The 19574-nt window shown below is 33.0% G+C and overlaps 2 protein-coding genes across 2 annotated transcripts; both read right to left on the reverse strand.

Moving 5' to 3' along the window:
- Positions 1–1285: 1285 nt before the first annotated feature.
- LOC103850427 (transcription factor DIVARICATA) lies at positions 1286–4402 on the reverse strand. The gene is made up of 2 exons (XM_009127181.3): positions 3726–4402; positions 1286–3335 (listed from the first exon to the last, which is right to left on the reverse strand). Exons 1-2 carry the CDS (start codon positions 4175–4177, stop codon positions 2993–2995), a joined length of 795 nt encoding a protein of 264 aa, XP_009125429.1. The 5' UTR covers positions 4178–4402; the 3' UTR covers positions 1286–2992.
- A 2683-nt stretch (positions 4403–7085) lies between these two features.
- LOC103850428 (laccase-10) lies at positions 7086–15801 on the reverse strand. Its single transcript, XM_009127182.3, has 7 exons — positions 12534–15801; positions 9867–12193; positions 9313–9464; positions 8952–9196; positions 8738–8866; positions 7625–8554; positions 7086–7413 (listed from the first exon to the last, which is right to left on the reverse strand). Exons 2-7 carry the CDS (start codon positions 9957–9959, stop codon positions 7283–7285), a joined length of 1680 nt encoding a protein of 559 aa, XP_009125430.1. The 5' UTR covers positions 9960–12193; positions 12534–15801; the 3' UTR covers positions 7086–7282.
- Positions 15802–19574: the final 3773 nt, after the last annotated feature.

The raw sequence follows: 19574 nt of genomic DNA on the forward strand, positions 1-19574 counted from the left end.
GCACCCGCACAGCATGCTATTTATTTAAAGCATAATCAGGTACCCCATACTTAAATAAATGGTTTTAGGGAGTATTATTTTTGGGAGGTTATAACTAAAATCGAATCATCCGATGCAGAAGCCCCGTCACACATGATGGATAGATATCATAATGACGAAACCACCCTAAGAACCAGCTTGAGTTTTTTTTAACACAATTTGGTACAAAGAACATGTCTTGTTTGAACCAGCTTGAAACTACCTTTTATTATTTGTTTCTTTTTTGCTCTCCCTCATATCCTTTCCCGACAAGACTTGTTGGAAGTTGGATTTACAACACTACCCACACATGTTTTTATGAGGTATTTTGTAAACATAAAAACAGATCTATCTTATCATGAAACTTTTGCAACATATTATTGCAATATATTACTAGCATATATGAAAATTAGCTTCATTCAACTAAATTGATCTATTTTATTTTTCTATAAATTTTACGTCAAATTGTTTTGCATATTAAATTTGAAACGTATTTCGTCATTTACATGGATCAAAATCACTAAGTAATTTGCATTATAATATATAAATGAAAGTATATTATAATTACTTCTTATACTTTCCATGAAGACTACAACTTATAATCTAGCAGTTTCATATCATTGTCATTTCGTATGCTATATAAAGTTAATGTGCAGTTTCTTTTTTTAAGTTGTCGAAAATGCAAAAAGATTATATTGTTAAATTCTTCTAACAGCTATGTTTTTTGTTATATGTATATGTAATGATGTATGTATTCTTTTTGTTTATATATGGTAAAGAAGGGAATTACATCTACAACGGTCGACAAAACACTCGGAGATAGATAGTTTATACGCTTCGATTTTTAGATTCTTATCTTATCCGGTTGATAAATCCAAAACGTTTTTTGGAAAACAAGTAGTTTAATACGTTTTAAATTTCAACCTACAAAAATAGGAACTGTAAGAGTCGAGGTTTTATTTTGTTATAATATCTTAGATAAGAGAGATCAAAACTTATACATATGGAAGTGCATGTCTATTATACAATTGGTGTTAGTGCACGGTGACACCTATAACAATTCACACAACAAAGGCGGCTACATTCTCTTTTGTTGGATCCGCATGACAATTGTTCTATTGAAACTTCTTTATTTATCAATATTAATTAGGATAAACTTTGTGTGCGAACGTTAAATAAGTTACATATTACCAATCACATCATTTTACGGTTTTCTACCTTATCCGTGTCGAAGAGACAGAGGAGGTATATTTTTTTAGATTTCTACCCTTTTTTTTTCTTTTTTGGGTCAAATTTTAGATTTAAAAAAAAATAGATTTCTGCTTTCTCTTCCTTTTTTTTTTTAAACTAAAAAGGTCCACTTTTATATTTTCTTTTAATTTTTCGTATGGCAATGGAAGTTTAACTCTCTGCGATCGGTTGCAGTTTCAAAATATGAAAAACATGTGGTGGCGATCAAGGTTGTAATAACCTTTTAAAACAAGTTGAATCGTTTATTTTAAAATATAGTATAATTGTGTGTCATCAAAAACAAGCTATGTGTACGATGTTATATGCATAGAGGTGATGTGTACATAATATAAATGATTAGTAGTAATTCTTGGAAAGGAATCTGCGGAAACACGGCGAGAACCCAAGAGACTCAAGGTCTCTCATCAAATGTGTGGACAGAATAGTGAGAAATAGACCTTCCTCTCTGCCTGCAACAGAAAGGAATTCTCTTCAAGACGAATTACATACTTGGTTTGGAACAAGATTTGATTGATAATCTTAACATTTATACCCAAAAAAAAAAGATTTGATTGATAAATTTTGTACCAAGCTGCAAATTTTCTATTTATTTCATTCTTTAAAACTTTTATAACATAGATGCACTTGATGTAACACAAGATTTGATTGAATAATTTTTACTTTTGTTAAAAAATATTTATTGATATCATATATTACATAATACATCAATTATTACAACACATATTTTTAAGAGCATAAAATTAGAATATTAGTAACATGATCCTTCCTAATTTGTCGCAGGAAAGATTGATACGCTAAATGATGCGCAACAATGATTTAATCAATTAGCAAAGAAGGATCTCAGTTCACTATCGTAATTTTAACTTTTGAGCTTCTAAAGGGTTCTTTATTGGGCCAGAATTGAATGGGCATTGAATAACTTGTCTCCTTCGGGCATAAATAAGCATATTCCGTATTTTGTTTTATTTGTTTTGAATTCTAGTCCTTTTGTAAGCTTATTTCTCCCAATCGAAGGTTAAATTAATGAAATAAACAATAAAGCTCAAGAAAATAAATTATGGTTGTTGACCCACGATACTACTATAAATATACTGTAATTAAATTTGGTAGTGACTTGATCAAAGTTAAGAAAATATTGTTCTATAAAACTGCATACTGTTTCATTATATGAGTAATGCTATAACTATAAGGTATATCGAATTTATAATTATATACAAAAAAGTAAGAAATCCAAACAAAGTTATTTGACAATAATTGGAGGCCTATGGAACCACGGAAATGGAATGTAATTCTCTTATTGAACGATCAGCAGTGTCATATGAAGAATATTAAGTAAAATAATATATTACAGAAAAATAAGTATATAGTCAGATACTTCGCCATATTATTTAATTTCATACAGTGAAAATGAATTAGATGCTGATTCGTACTAATCCTAAGATGTCGGGAAGACAGCAAGTTACATCAATAGTTGACATTCAAGTCAACGGTAATAACATTATAATACATATAAATAAATTAGTGTACGGATAAGCAACATACATTTTAGTAATATAAACTTGCTTAACTGGAAATTACAATCAACCACAACCTAATATTGGCATGAGCACACAAACTTTCAATTTTTTTACAAATATTTACAAAATCCTGCATGAACAATTTGATAGGCGTAGAAAACATATATAACCATTTATGAGACAAGCTCTAGATATATATATGATTTTCAACTCCACTGCGGAAACGCGTTATGATAACTAGACGCAGGCGAAAACGCTAAACTGTGATGAGGCTTTGGAGGAAAGTAAACGTCAAAAGGATTGGTTGGAGTAGGAGAGACTGTTGCAGCGGCGGGTGTGGCGGTTGCTAGTGCCTTTGCGTCGGGGACGTTAACTGTTGTAATGTCGTGAATGCTTGACCGCCGTTTGTCTTTACAATCTGTGAGCTGTCGAATGAAATATTTTTGAGCGTGGGAAGCAACTTGCGTTGGCGTTCGAGTTGTCACAAAGTTTCTTGCAATGTTTCTCCAATCTCCCTTTCCATATTTCTTCAAACCCATTAAGAATCGTCTGTAAAAAAAGGCCATGATTATATATATATAATTAACTGATAAATAATTTAAAGTAAATATATAAATAATTATACAACTAATTAAACTAGTGATAAATTGTCATACCTAGTACAAATCGTCGGTGGCTTTATTATATAAAATATTATTTTATGAACTTCATTTAAAGCAAGGATTATAGCTAAAATCTCAAGTAGTTATTTAAAGAAAAATAATATATATAGAGAAGCAAAAATAAGGGTTAGATCAAAAACTATTACCAAAATCTAAGATATTCATAAGAAATGGTATTTTCTGATTTTAAAAAATATTAGTAGTAATTAAAAAAACATGATATGTGTTAAATATTAGAATTGTCTGAAGAATTAAAGCTAGATTAGGTCACTATTACCGGTGTTCTTCCTCGGTCCATGGAACTCCTTTCTTCCGTTCTTTTTCCGGCATCGGAAGCTTGAACCCATCACTCGTCGCCGGCGAACTTCTCTTTCCTCCCACGACATAATTGTAACCGTAACCGTAACCATAACCGTAACCGGAGTTCTCTAGCCCAAAGAAGTAATCACCTGCGGAGGCGTCGGAGCAGTAACCCGGATCGGGGACTAGTCCGGCCTCGATGTCGCTGATGTCATCCTCCAGCTTCTTGTATCGTTTAATGACATCATCTACGGATTTCCCCGGGATCAAAGCGGCGATGTTGGACCAGCTCTCTAGGTCGTCTTTGTCGCCGAGAACGGCTAGAGCTTTCTCGAACAGTTTGTTTTCTTCAACCGTCCACATGGCGTCTTTGACTTCTTGAAAAATCCAGTTTGTGTTTTCCTGGAAACCTCCGTTCATCGATGACATAGCTATGTATCTTGTAAGAGAGAGAGGAAGACGAGAATCTATGGCGTTTTTTTCTTATTGACTGTTTGGAGTCTCCAGTGAGGGAGAAAAAAATAAGCAGAACTTTTTCTTAGAGGAAATTATTACAAAGCGAAAATATAAAGTGGTTCTCTTTCGAAAACGAAAAAACAAAAGTTGATTTTGCTTTTAATTCTTTCTATAATTCACGTGATGATCAATAGGAAAACACTACTACATTCAACAAGAAAAGTTATTGAAAAAAAGTTTAGATATTTCGATTTAACCAAAGATATTTTTCCCCTATGTCAAATCATTAAATAGTTTATTATCTAAGTTGTAATCTGAGCCTGCCAATAGGTATATGACAACTCGGTAAAATTATTTGTGCTATTGTTTTTTACTTTGTACTAAAGCCTTAAAGGTCAGATAAACTCGCTTAGTATGGGGTTACCTTATTTTATAAAATGATTTATGCTATTATGAAGTTTTATATAAAATTGACGTGGGATTAGACTTAACCAAACGCACGTGTCGATAAATGAAAGAAAGTGTGTCATAGTTTGTATTTTATGACAAAGAAATTGTAACCAATAAAATGAAAAAGAACAGAAAACGACTGTTCAATGGTTTGGCCGGTTCTTAATTCGTTGTTTAATCTAACACTAGAGCTTGACCCGCGCATCCGCGCAGGTGTTAGTTTTTTGATAAATGAATATTTATTTGTATAAGTGATAATATATATTTTAAAATTTACCCGTTTAATTTTTTTTTAATATGACATTTATAAACACAATAATTTTATAGTTTATATTGAGTAGTTTTATTTTATCATGTAAACCCTTAATTATATCATCCATTTATTTAGAATACGACCTGTAAAATCACACAAATGTATTTTTATTTTTTATGGATCAAAATTTTATGATTATATATAATAAAATTATTGTATAAACTGTTTTTATGGATCAAAATTTTATGATTATGTATAATGAAATTGTTGTATACTATTTATTATGTATATGTGGAATTAGTAAAATAATTACCGTATAATGTATGTAATTACGAAATGTATATATGGAATTAATTATTTTCAAATACACATATGTATAATAAAAAGGAAAAGACAAAAAATATTAAAAGTTAGGTTTATTAATTATTGTTGCCATGATTTTTTAGTTAGAATTTGATTTTGGAAATACATTAATTGAAGAAAAAAGACAAAAATCCTAAAAGATAGGTTAATTAATAACTTCAGTGGCATGCCATTGTAAATATAGTGGAAAACTAAGGGATAATCTAATTTTGTACTCCTATTTTAATAGATTAGATATGTATGTATTTAAATAGGGAACCCATTTCTTTGTTGTCAACACGAAATAGCCCATTAAATATTTAATTTAATACACACACTCACGTAACCTAACAACACAAACATAAGCTATATATACAAAGACAAGTTGGAATATTCCATCTGTAACATGTTTAATCTAAGGAAATTATAATACACGGCACTGTTTAATAGTTTCATGAAAAGCAAATAACTCCCCCCCCCCCCCCCCCCCCCCCCCCCCCCCCAAGTTAACTTAGCTGGACCAATTAAACTCAATAAACTCATTGGGTTCCTAGTTTTTACCATCGAACTCTTTTACGTACCGAATGCAAATATGCGAATCAAACCAGGGTATTCGGACATGTACTATTCAATATATTATTAATATATGCTTCGATTTTCAATGCAACATAATCTATAAAACCGTAGTGTAAAATAGATTAGGTGGTGGAAAAAAATCAAAATAAAACAAAGAAACAAACTCGGAACATAGGCACATAGCTGTGGGTAGCAAGTAGCTAAGGATATTGTTGAGTAGTATTTCATATTTAGCATTGTTTAGTTTATTCATACATGTAAGGACATTATGAAACATATACGTGCTGGTTGCTTTCACATAGTAAAGTTTATATATTAATGTCTCACCACCTCAAATGGACGGTACCAAGCTCCACCTCTAGCCAACTATATGATTTATTTGATAAAAGTATATAATGCATTGCTACCAATTATTATAACTACCAACAGGCCACAGTCATGATGTTTCTTTCCAACTCATAATGTTTTTCGTTTACTTACAAAACTTATCGAAAAATATTGTTAAAAATGGATGTGAATAATACGAACACACATAATAGACTGGTAATAGTTCTAAAAAAAATACTGATAAGGTGAATCAAATCATAAACGGATACTTAAGTCTATATCTCTTTCACTTGTATCACATATATCCCATATTCATTTTTTTTTGGGTTGTATCCCATTATTTTAACAGCTAATATGCATATTTATAATATTAAAAATTAATGGAAAAAAATTCATGGTAGGGACAACAAATGAATCCAGCACAACAAATGAAATTGTCACATTCATTGAACAATACACAAAATTTGAAGCGTAAGATGTAAGTGTCATCTGCTGATTTGTAGCAGGCACAAGTTTCTGTTTGACAGAGAGTGACTTCTTCTTGGATTCTACATTTAGCAAGATTCGCTTACTATAATTAGTAAAAAAAACATTTTCTGTCAAATTTATTACTCTTGATTCGCTTTATTTAATTTATTTTGTTCTGATAGGGAGTATACTGGAAATTGACATTCCACCTACTTAATGAAATTCAAGAAAAATTATTTTTTATTAATTTTATCGAATCATTACTAGACACCGTTTTAACTTTCGGTGAAAGTTCGAAATAATTAGCAAAATGTAAAAATGACCCATGTAAAAACGTTAATGTAAAATTAGATCGTCAATGCAGGTTTAAATTAAAGATATTTTGTAGTGTATTGTATTCTGATTTCTGAATGATAATTTTGTGTGTGTGGATCGAAAATATTTATTACTGACAGTTTGCCAAAATTTGGAATAAACCATGGATAAAGTTTCACAATTTTGTAGGTTACAAAAAGTTGGTGAGCTGAAAACGGGTATGCATGTTTCAACCTTTCACTAAAGCGTACAACAATCATACAATGACTTTGTTGACAGTTTACAGACAAATATCTAATTGAAAAATGTAAAAAAAAAAGAATTAATTTGATTTGTTTTTGGAGTTGTCAACATTTGGGAAGATCACTTGGAGGAGGAAGAATTGATTGGTTGGGACCTTTACCATTCTCCACCAGAAAAGCCATCTTAAGTCCCCATGTTGTGTGCACCTCTAAATGGCAATGCATAAACCAAACCCCTGCAACCACATAAATATTTGTACAAAACAGCCACAGTTATCAATTGTAACCTCTATATTTTGTACACATATGTGATATTAAGGCTCTAAGTATGTATTTCAGTTTTTTTCTTCCTGTTAAACTAACTTTCTAAAAACTAAAAAAAAAAACTTTCTAAAAACTTCGGTTTATATTGGATTAGTTATGTATTTGGATAGATGATATATATACCTGGATTATCTGCTCGGAATCTGATGGCCGCCCAACCACCAGAAGGTACTCCAACGGTGTTCCTCTCCACCGGATCAACAAGATTAAATTTCTTGGAATCTTTCTTGGAGTTATAATTACCAGATCCAATACCAACCACAAAGAAATTAAACCCATGAAGATGAATTGGATGGTTTTCCGGCGCCACATTTCCGGTATCCTGTAAAACAACTTGCACCGTTGAATTGTACGGTAGCTTGTAAAGCTTTGTGGCTTTCATGGTTGCTAGATTCGAAGGTGGTTTTCCGGTAAAATCAAAAACATGGTGCGGTTTAGCTGGAAAATCGGTAGTGTAAATCCCGGTTAGGTTGAAGTAATGCGCTTGAAGCAGAGCAGTTTTAGGCATCTTGAACGTAATGTTGTTTATCGCGGCGACCACTCGTGACAAGTTACCGGCCTTACAGCTGTGACAGCGGTTGATTCCTAGTCCCACGGTGAATAACAGATCATGATCTATCTTGATCGGAACTTTAGCTGGATATGTGACTGAGTTGAGACTTCGGAGAGAATTAACAAACGAGTTGGCGACGGAAGTGGCGTTCTGAGCTGGCGGTGAAGTGGTTTTTGTAGGTGTGGCGGATAGTGTGCCGGAGTAATGTACTGTGGCGGTGGCTGTGCGATTATCTACAGCCACGACGGCCGAGTCTTGGAATGGAGCGGCGGCGATTAGGTATTTTCCTGAGGGACGGGCGGCCGAGACTAAGGCGGTGGTGGTTTGACCGGGAGCGATTAGGATTGTGTCGGTGGTGAAGGGTTTGACGTAGACGGCGTCGACTTCCACAATGGTGAAGCGGTGGCCAGCGATCTTGAAGAAGAGCTCTTCGTTCATTGCTGCGTTTACTAGTCGTAGCATGTATGTTTTCCCGCTCTCTACCGCTAATTTAAAATTACCTAAACCCAAAAAAATATATCAAATTATTAGAAAAATCAATATAAATAAATAAAATTCTTTATTAATTTAACTTGTTATAAATATTTTTTTTGTTGAAACTACAAAGAAATAAATTAAGGATGTTTCATTTGATGTAAGGATCCATAAATTCAAATTGTTGGAAACATTACAGGACAAACTACCTTGCGATGGGCAGTTTGGGACGAGACCGGGATGACCGTTAATGACATGAGCATCTGAGACATTAGGTGCTAAACCGGATTTTAATGCTTCATTAATAACATTTTCGGTATCGGATTTCCACCACTCACCTATAGAAGAATAAACATGGAGTTCCAAATTATTGATCTAATAATAATTAAAGCAATCCATGAGTATCTCTCTTTAGATTAATACCTAGTACGATGACTTCTTCTCTGTGTGGTTTAGGGAACGGGTAAGGTAGACCCGGTTTTGGCAGAATCACGATGGCACCATGAACCGTAGCTCGGAGCCAGAGAACATGTGCGTGCCACCAGAGTGTTCCACGTTGCCCTGTGACCGTGAAGTTATACATGTAGCTGTGACCCGGTTTAATGGGGCATTGGGTTATGTAGGCTGGTCCATCGGCCCAACCGGTTCTTAATTGTCTTATTCCATGCCTGCGGAAAATATATAATATTAGGTCCATCTTGGAGAGTTTTGAAAACTAAGGGAGGCAAGTAATTAATTTGATTGTTTCAAATGATTAGGTTTAATGATTAGGTTTGGTTCTCACCAATGGATAGAGACATTATACTTGACGTTGTTGACGACGTTAACGAGAATTGTGTCGTCTTCATTAGCATAGATTGTGGGTCCTGGAAACTTACCGTTAACGGTAACTATCTGTTTCGTTGAGCAAAGCCGCGTCATTTGCTTTGTTACCACCTGAAAGTTTAAATATTAACGTTTAAGTACGTATACAAAATTAACGTTTAAGTACGTGGCGGTCAAAGAGATCATAGACCTCCATTTTAAACGCCTCTAAATCTCAGGTTTCTGTCATCATGCTCCGTGCATGCATTGGAAAACTCCCATCTTAACCAAGTACTAAGTTACTTTGTAACTTCTTCTATAATTTCTCATATATCTGTTTCAGATATATGTTTTCTCAATTGTAAGATGTTATTATCGAACAATTGTAAACCTTGGTTACTTTTATTTTAATGCATCAAATTTAGTCAAAAAAAAAAAAAAAAAGTACGTATACAAAATTTAAGAAATACTATTTGTGACGAGATCATTATATATATTGAATCATGCATTATGATAACACTGATGCGGACTTACGTTAAACGTGTACTTGCGGATTGCACCGTGGACGCATGCTGCAGGAAAGGCCAGCAATGCAAAGAGCACCAAAATCCGTATAGGAAATCCCATTGTTTTTATCTTCAAAGTTTAGTAAAACTGTTGATGTTGTGTTGATTCTCAACTTTCTCTACTTTCCTTTGTGATTTGAAAATGATTCATGATCGTTAGCTTATAAAGAAGCAGATGTCGGGTTCTTGTGCTTTGTCAGTTTGGTAAAGCTCGAAAGCTTAGAGGGAAAGTATATGTTTCTCTTTGTGGGTTGGAACCTAAGCGTAGGTTGGATTCTTTTCATGTTTTCTTCTCGAGGCCTAGTTTTTTTTTTCTATGTCTCAATTAGTATTTTCCATTCGTTCTGAAAAATGATTATTCAGTAATGATGTCTTTAAACACACATTATTACTTCTTCTTTTGGAAATGAACAAAGAAAACCATTTTATATTATTATTATTATCAACTATTACACCATGAAAACACATCGTCAAAGAAATGAGTTTCTAATTTATTGATATAAAAGCACCAATTTCTTTATTTTTCCAAGAACTAGTATGCAAATGGTTGAGAAATAGCTTTCAAGAAATCATATTGGAGGATAACATCTAACAGAAATGATTATATTTGTTTGGAAGCAATAACCGAACTAATTCGTTTGGTCCGGAATTAAAAAGTAGTCAACCTGTATTTGAGTGCGACGGGGTTTTTTTCTTTCCAATGATCTTATCTTTGGGCTAACTTTTTGGATATGAATTTGCTATAGCTTAATATGACAGATATTTCGGCTGTTGATTTCATTCAAATGATGAAGTAATTATTGGGGAAACTGATTTTTTTTGGTGTAAATTGGGAAAAGTGATTTTTATAAATAGTTAAATAAATTTTGTCTATATGGACTCGACATATGAACCACTTAACAATATTTAAGACCAAAAATACTTTTAGTAAACAAGAAACAAAATGGTAAAAACCTCATTATATCCATCAATTAGAATAAATCATACTCCAATATTAGAAACAAAACTATATTTATCGTCTTTCTAAGTCAAAGAGTGACAGGCAGGAGCAAATGTAGAGGTATATTATAATTGATACATAAACTAAAGAAGACCGATTACAGAGATTTTTTTTCCTCACAATTATCTAACTAATTCATGTAACTTTACATTAGAAAAATGTAAGACGTAAGAAAAAAACAGTAGGTGCATAGAGCATCCAGTCCTTTCTCTCTAGATCTACCACTGCTGAAAACTAAAGTTTAACAACTCTTAACAAAGTCACTCGGGATTTTTCTGTTATTTGTTGAATGAAGAAAATTCATAGAGAAAACAAAATGTTATACTTATATACTCTTCCCTTGACTTTTGTTGAACATAACTCTCTGTAAATGCATTAAATTACAAAAACAATTTATTTGTCATTTTTATTCTGTCGGGCTAATGCGTATGCATTAAATTTTCAAAACAAGCTTAACAAAATTAAAATCAATTTGATTATTTCTGATACTCCGTTTTGATATCTGTTATGTAATTCAAATTATGTCGTATTAACACTTCTCGTGTGCTTAATGTTTGATAAAGTCTCTTGTGTAGTAATTATTTGTAAACTTTAGCTAATAAAATGATTAAGATAGAAGTTTTAGGAAAAGACGAAGAAGAGGCTCTTTCTTCAATTGGTTCTACTTTATGACCAACGTTGGTGCAATGATCGCTTCCCCTGTTCTCGTTTGGATTCAGATGAATGTTGCCATGTTGGTTAGGATTTGGCCGTGGCTGCCCTCTTGTTCTTCGCGGGAAGCAACTTCTACATGCTTCAGAAACCAGGAGGAAGTCCCATCACAAGAATGCTTCAAGTCATTGTTTGCTTCATTTCAGAAAATTCAAAGTGAAAAGTCCCTGAAGCACCTGATGCTATGAGGAGTCGTTGCTCGGCATTGGCGCTGACGAGGTGGCATTAGGGAACTATCAAAGCACATTGCTGGTGACGGTTGTTACAAAAGTGACGACTACTGGTGGAAGACCAGGGTGGATAGCTGATAACCTGAACAGAGATCATCTTGATTACTACTACTATTGGTTATTGGCTAGACCAGGGTAGGCGAAGAAATTCACGAAACTCAAAAACAGTAATGCATTGCGTTTTTTTCACTAACAAATTCAAATTTGATTTTTCATTAACTCACACAATAGCAGTCACTAACATGAACATATACAAAGGTAATTTTGTAGTGAAACTATATATTAAGATAAGTAGATGGTCTTGTTTGCAACTTGAACAATACTCCACTTGCAAGCTCTCAAGTCTCAAGGAACCTGCAGGATTTAACAGATTAGAGATGAGAACAATGCTAAGTTATTTGAACTCAACTAACCAGTTATATCAGAAGAAGCAAATAAAGGGAGAGCGTGAGAAACTAAGTGAGGGTGTTCTTATAGCAATGATTAATAGACCCAAGTTTGAGACTTAAAAATTGGGCTTGATATGTCATGCCAACTTTTCTTTCGCATCTATAGACACATCTCCTCAGTGGTGTTCACTCAAACCCACCAAGACCAATGTTGGATGCTTTGTGTGTATTCGAAAAGCAGCTGCTACAGACATATACAGAGAAAATACCTCAAACTCGAGATTAAAATTAGGAGAAAGACTCACAGCTCATGAATCACGGCCTAGCTTTGGACACATATTTAGTTGTTCCAAAGACCGAAAGCTTTCTTGAACTGCTTCTTCTTCCTCGACGGCGGCGGCGGAGTGAGCGAATGTGTTTAGGTTGTTGTGATATATAAACTCAACCCAACCACTTAAAATCTCAAAAACGAACCAATTTAATTTTTGTCGGGTTCGATACGGTTCATTTAGAGATGATCAGTTTGGTTAAGATTATTATTATAGTACGACTCAGCTCATGAAAACACTTGAAGCTGAGATACCAATACGCAACTTCTGGCTTCAAGATATGATCAACATTGACAAACTCTTCAAACATCTCTTGGTGGTGAAAGTTGTAATTCTTTTGCTTCTATTTCCTTTAATTTATTTTGGAGCTTATGATACTTTAGTTGAGAGTGAGTTTCTTTGTATAGATACCCAAAATAAAATTAAAAAGAGTAGTTAGACCAAAGAATTGGCAAAGAAGGGTTTCTTATTACATGGACAGACAGAAAGCAATTATTAGATTTAAACCCCTGCAAATTAAGATTCAGACAGGAGAATCCTGGTAGTCCCTCTCCTCCTCTTCCGGCTCTGGTGGCTTTGGGAGATCAAGACGAAGTACTCCATAGAAAATAAAGGCATTGACAATGACCAAGGCAACTACGAAAAGACAAGCCGGCCAAACAGGTCGCTGGTAACCTAAGTACCCAATCAAAGCAACTGCAAAATAGGTGTAGACAACATGTTGGACGCATAAATCTTTGACTGGCCATTCGAGTAGCAATGCGGAGTAGATGCCAGATGTTGCCGAAAACACAAGGATAGGCACTTCTACGTAACGACGAGTTGATGCAGCGCACATAGTTACCGTCATAACTGCAAGGAAACAAGACAAAAGTAGTCTCCAGTCTGCTTGTAGATCAAAAGATGTTGGAACCGGGAGGTAAAACGACCTCACCACCACAACCGTATAAATCAAGAACGGTGCTGAACAAAGCACCAACATGCCCGGACTTTCTTTCTGTTTCGGTTCCGACAAGGAAGAAAACTCCGGTTCTAGAGCGAGCTCAATTAACCAGCTCACAACTGCTAACATGCATATCCCTCGATATATCCATCGCGCTATCGGGCAATTCACTCCTTGAACTATCTCTGCATCACCCATCTTGAACTTTTGAGATTTTGATGAAACCTTCATCCCTATAATCTTCTTTTTTATTTAGGGTTTCCACTTTCCTTTTTCCTTATAACCCAAAAAAAAAAGGAAAATGTTACATATTCGCAGTTACTCTTCCTTTTTTTCTGAATGGGAAAAAAAAGGGAAAATGTTTGGATATTGCCAAAATTTTAAAATGGGCCTAACAAGAGACAATTTTTTTTTGTCACAATTTATTTGGCTTTTTAATCATGATGGCCATAATACTAAACTTTGCATTAGTTGATCCTCGGGGTAAAGCATTGGTCTTGAGACACTTGTGCCGAGTAATCTTGATTCTTATTTCTTTCTTTTTTGGGTAGATGATTCTAAGGCCAAATCTTCTACGAGTGAATCCAGAAGCAAAGGGTCTGGTGATAACACTGTGCCAGAAACGTATATTCTCTGAGCTTAGCTACTACCACTAGAATTCAGAAAAGAATGCATTATTGGGGAAGGAGTATTTGGTAGAGTTTACAAATGACACTTGGCAAACACTAGCCAGGTTCGTCTCTCTTTTTTTCTCGGTTTTTTGATTTTTCACCTTTTGAAAAGTTTCTCATTAACACTGTTTTCTTCATTTGTAGGAACTATATAATAACATAAAAGACGGATGAAAATGAAGAACCTTGTGGTTCCGTCGAACAGAGCGGGTGGATTACCTGTAGCATCGAGCGGAGCTGGACGATCCTCTAATACACTGTCTCATAAAGGAGCTAAAACATCAAAGCATCTTCAACGAGGTGTTGAACGCGTTCAATCAAATATTGTGATAAAAGCTATATCAACCTAGACAAAAAAAAGATAAGAATTATTATGATCCATTTGGAAGTGAAGTTTTGCAGACTAGCAATTGTTAGAAAAACAACATCGATAAGATTCTGTGGAAAAAAAAAAACAAAGAGGAGAGTAAAGAAATTTGCTTCAACTTAAATTAAAGTACCACATATATAAAAATATTACAGTAATATTAATTAATAAATTCTTACACTAAAATATAAAATTATAAATAGAAATACATAATTGAATATTAAAGTACAAGTAAAATATCACATTATTCCATAAAATTATTTCCGTAATGATCCGTTTTCGATTACACAAAATTTGTTTGGACAAAATTTAGGTTCCGGAGAAAATTTACTACACTATTAATGTTGTTGTAATATTTAAATTTGTGCAATAATTATGTTTTTATGTATCTTTATAAAAAAAAATTTTTATTTTGTAATATTTTTGTTGTCTAATTCTAGTTTAAAAATCTTAAAAATCTTTTCAAAAATTTTATTTAATTATATGTGTAAAATTTGAATTTATAAATATAAAATTGAAATAATTATGAAATACAAAGTTTTAAAGATTAAAATAATAAATGAAAAATACTTAAGAATCATAAATATGATGTGTAATTAATTATAAAGACCAAAATGTAAATAAAAAAATGAAACTTCAAATTTGGAGTTTTGAATATTGAAACTTAAAATATGAAGTTTCACTTAAAACTTTAATTTTGAAGTTTTATAATTCCTCTTTAGAGAGAAAAAAACTATATATTTGAAGTTATAGAATTTCTTTTGAAGATGTTTTTAGAGGTAAGATAAATGTCTGATGAAGAATGTGACAGATTAACTAATTGTTGGATAAGTTAACAAATTTATTAATTTGTAAGTCTATTTAAATTTCCTTATATGATTTTAACATTAACGATTAAGAAAAAAATCGTTTAAAAAAATTAAGAAAAAATTGACTGGGTGATAATCACACTTGCTACTTTAATGTGTAGTGTTAGTGTTATTAATGGAATTGGTCAGTCTCTAGTCTCTACATAAAATAGTTCAATAGGTATAGGTTAAAATTTAATTATAGAAAAAGAAAGTTGACAAAAAGTATCCAATATGACGCATTAAAATACATGCTTAATTTGGAATGACTGTGAATACAATGCAGTTTTGCTAGATATAAATATATATTAACTGCAAATATTTTAATTTAAATGAAATTTGTTTATTAGTTGAAAAAAGCTAAAACATTACAAAATAGATTTTATCAAATTAACTATGCTATCTTTTAAGACGTCTAAACAAGGGATTTTTGCAAAATTGACCTATAACTTAAAGTCAAACACAAAACTAACCTCCTTTTTTTTTGAAAATTGGTTTTGCCCTATTCACCCCACAAGTTCATATAATTTACGAAAATGCCATCCATTTTTTTTTTTTTTTTTTTCGAAAATGACATTTTTACTCTCTCACCCTCATCATCTTCAAGTAATTACAAGATTGCCATTGTCATCAATACCACAACCACCATGAACAACCAATTTGAAGCTCTTAATGCTCCTAAAATCGATTTACCCTTCTTCTTTTTCCATTCTTGTGACCTAAACACAACATATCTCTCACTTTCTCTCCACAATGAGCTAAAAAAACTCAAGATTTTGATTCTAAAATTTTTATGGTTCATAGAGTCATAGAAGCTAACGATTATGGGTGGGTGACTTCCGTTTGTGATTTTGTGTGCTTGGAGAAGCCTTATGTATGCTAAGGAACTTATCTCACTAATTTAAGGTATGACATCGAGTTTTTTTCCAGATCTGTTCGTCAGACGACTTACTTGGGAAGTCGTCTGGCTGTAGACGACTTACCTTTCAGTCGTCTGGCTGTAGACGACTTACCTGGAAGTCGTCTGGTCAACGCAGAGGTTATTTTTGCAATTGACTTTGAAATCTGTAACCTGAGACGACTGAAAGTTAAGTCGTCTACTATTGTTTGGTTTCAAAAAAAATTCCAAAGAACCTAGACGACTTACATTTCAGTCGTCATAGGTTAGTTTTGTATTTGACTGGATAATTTCAGAAGTTTGACTTCCCCAGACGACTTACATTTCAGTCGTCTGGCGAAAATTAAAATAATAATATTTTTTTAAAGTAAACGACTTACAATTAAGTAGTCATAGGTTAGTTTTGCAATTGAAAAAAAAAACTTCAAGATTTAATTATACACAGACGACTTATAATTCAGTCGTCCACCAGACGACTTAATTGTAAGTCGTCCAGGATTTTTTTCCGAGATTCTGGTCAAACCTCGTAAATCCTGGACGACTTACATTTCAGTCGTCTCGTGGACGACTGAATTATAAGTCGTCTGTATATAATTAAATCTTGAAGTTTTTTTTTTCAATTGCAAAACTAACCTATGACGACTTAACTTTAAGTCGTCTACTTTTAAAAAAATATTATTATTTTAATTTTCACTAGACGACTGAAACGTAAGTCGTCCAAAAAGTCAAACTTCTGAAATAATCCAGTCAAATGCAAAACTAACCTCTGACGACTGAAATGTAAGTCGTCTAGCTTTTTTGGAGTTTTTTTTAACCAAACAATAGTAGACGACTTAACTTTCAGTCGTCCGAAATAACAGATTTCAAAGTCAATTGCAAAAATAACCTCTGCGTTGACCAGACGACATATAGTTTAGTCGTCTAGACAACTTAGATTGAAGTCGTCCGCGTCTTCTCCACTAGTTTTTAAGTCTTCTACGTTAGTTTATGAATAACTTGTATTTTTAAGAGTGATAAGTAACTTCAAGATATGTAAAACTCATATTTACAAAATATGTTCTCTCCCTTAGTTTTACTAAATTTGACTAAGTTTTTCAATGCAAACTTATAAAAAATATGATATGCTTTGACTAGTTACTATTGTTTGTTTCCATCTCTTACCAACATTCTTGTTTATTAAGATGAGAAAAAGGCCATTGGAGTTTATTATTGCATATGAGAGATCCAAAGATAAGAAAAAGGCTACTGAAGTCTATTATTTCATTGATTTGTAAATGTGTAAACACATTGTTAGCACATTTAATACATCTTGGAAAACATTATTACTGATTTTACAAAAAATTCACAACTAAAAGAGTATACATGCAATTCATAAAACAGATCACAAACAAAACTATTATAGATCATTCATCTACAAAGACAAGCTTGGATTCCACTTGAGTAGACAAGACCAGACAACTTTTAAGAAGTTCAGACGACTTCTAAGAAGTCCAGACGACTTCCAGGAAGTTCAGACGACTTTGCCAGAAGACTTTTAGGAAGTTCAGACGACTTCCAGACGACTTTACAGGAAGTCCAGACGACTTTTAGGAAGTCCAGACGACTTCCAGACGACTTCCAGATGACTTCCAGACGACTAACAAGTAAGTCGTCCCAGAAGTTTTCCAGATCTGAAAAACCTGCATATTAAATCCAGATCTGAAAAATCTGCATATTCAAAAACGTTCAAATGGCTTAAAAACAGAAAAAATGAGTGGAAGATTATATAAATCTACCTTTACAGAACACACAAAAATACATATCTAAAAATAATAGATCTACCTTTAAATTAGTGGAAGATGAGTACCAAATAATTAAAAACCTGCAAAAAAAAATAGATTAGTAACAAAGACATGAGACAAAATTGAAAAATTCATATAAAGTTTGGTGTTTTCAAGTCAAAGAGATTAGAGTGGGTTTGGAGAGTTTTAGTTTGGGAAAAAAGTAAGAACTTTATACAACAAGAAGTTACCAAATGAAGAAAAATCAGACATAAGAACTTACCAAAACGCTCAGAAAAATCCAGACGACTTCCTAGAAGTCCAGACGACTTCCTGGAAGTCCAGACGACTTCCTGGAAGTCCAGACGACTTCCTGGAAGTCCAGACGACTTTGTCAGAAGACTTCCAGATGACTTCCAGACGACTTCCAGACGACTAACAGGTAAGTCGTCCCAGAAGTCTTCCAGATCTGAAAAACCTGCACATCAAATCCAGATCTGAAAAACCTGCATATTCAAAAACGTTCAAATGACTTAAAAATAGAGAAAATGAGTGGAAGATTAGATAAATCTACATTTATAGAACACACAAAAATACATATCTAAAATTAATAGATCTACCTCTAAATTAGTGGAAGATGAGTACCATTTGATTAAAAACCTGCAAAAGAGATAGATTAGTAAGAAATACATGAGACAAAACTGAAAAATTCATATAAAGTTTGGTGTTTTCAAGTCAAAGAGATTAGAGAGAGGTTGGAGAGTTTTAGAATGATGAACATTACATTTTTGTTGCAGCCATTTGAGAGGATGAGAGAGAATGTGTAAATTTTTCTTTATATAGGGAGACAAAAAATCCAATTAGATTAAATATTTTTGACTCAGACGACTTCCTGGACGACTTACATTTCAGTCGTCTGGTGAAGAAATTAAAACAGACGACTTACATGTAAGTCGTCCAGAAGAGTTTAATATTTTTAGCGGGAAATTAAATATTTTTAGCGGGAAACTAAAATAGAAGACTTTCCAGACGACTTACAAGTAAGTCGTCTGGACGACTGAAATATACGTCGTCCGGGTAAATTATTTAACAGACGACTGAAATATAAGTCGTCCACACCCTAAACATAACCCCTAAACTTAATTATCTAATTAAACACTTCATAAAACCAAATCAAACTTGAAAAGTGTTTACTATACACAGAAATAAACACATATAGGTGAAAACTAATTTTTGAAAAAAACATTTTAGTTTTCCAAAATCTAACCCTAACAATACATACAATACTACAACATATGTTTGTCAAACTCCTAAACCAAAGTATTTCATGATTCACTACTTCCACTCATATATCTTCAAAACAAATCAATTTTATCATATCTTAATTTATATCAGTTAAAACTGTTTATAATTACTTGATTTTATTTTTTTACGCATCTAAATATTTTTTTACAAGATTTATAAATTATTTTTAAAATAAACTAGTACCAGACGACTTACACTTCAGTCGTCCAGACGACTTACACTTCA

Source organism: Brassica rapa, chromosome A02 (assembly GCF_000309985.2).
Source record: "Brassica rapa cultivar Chiifu-401-42 chromosome A02, CAAS_Brap_v3.01, whole genome shotgun sequence".
Lineage (NCBI taxonomy): Eukaryota > Viridiplantae > Streptophyta > Magnoliopsida > Brassicales > Brassicaceae > Brassica > Brassica rapa.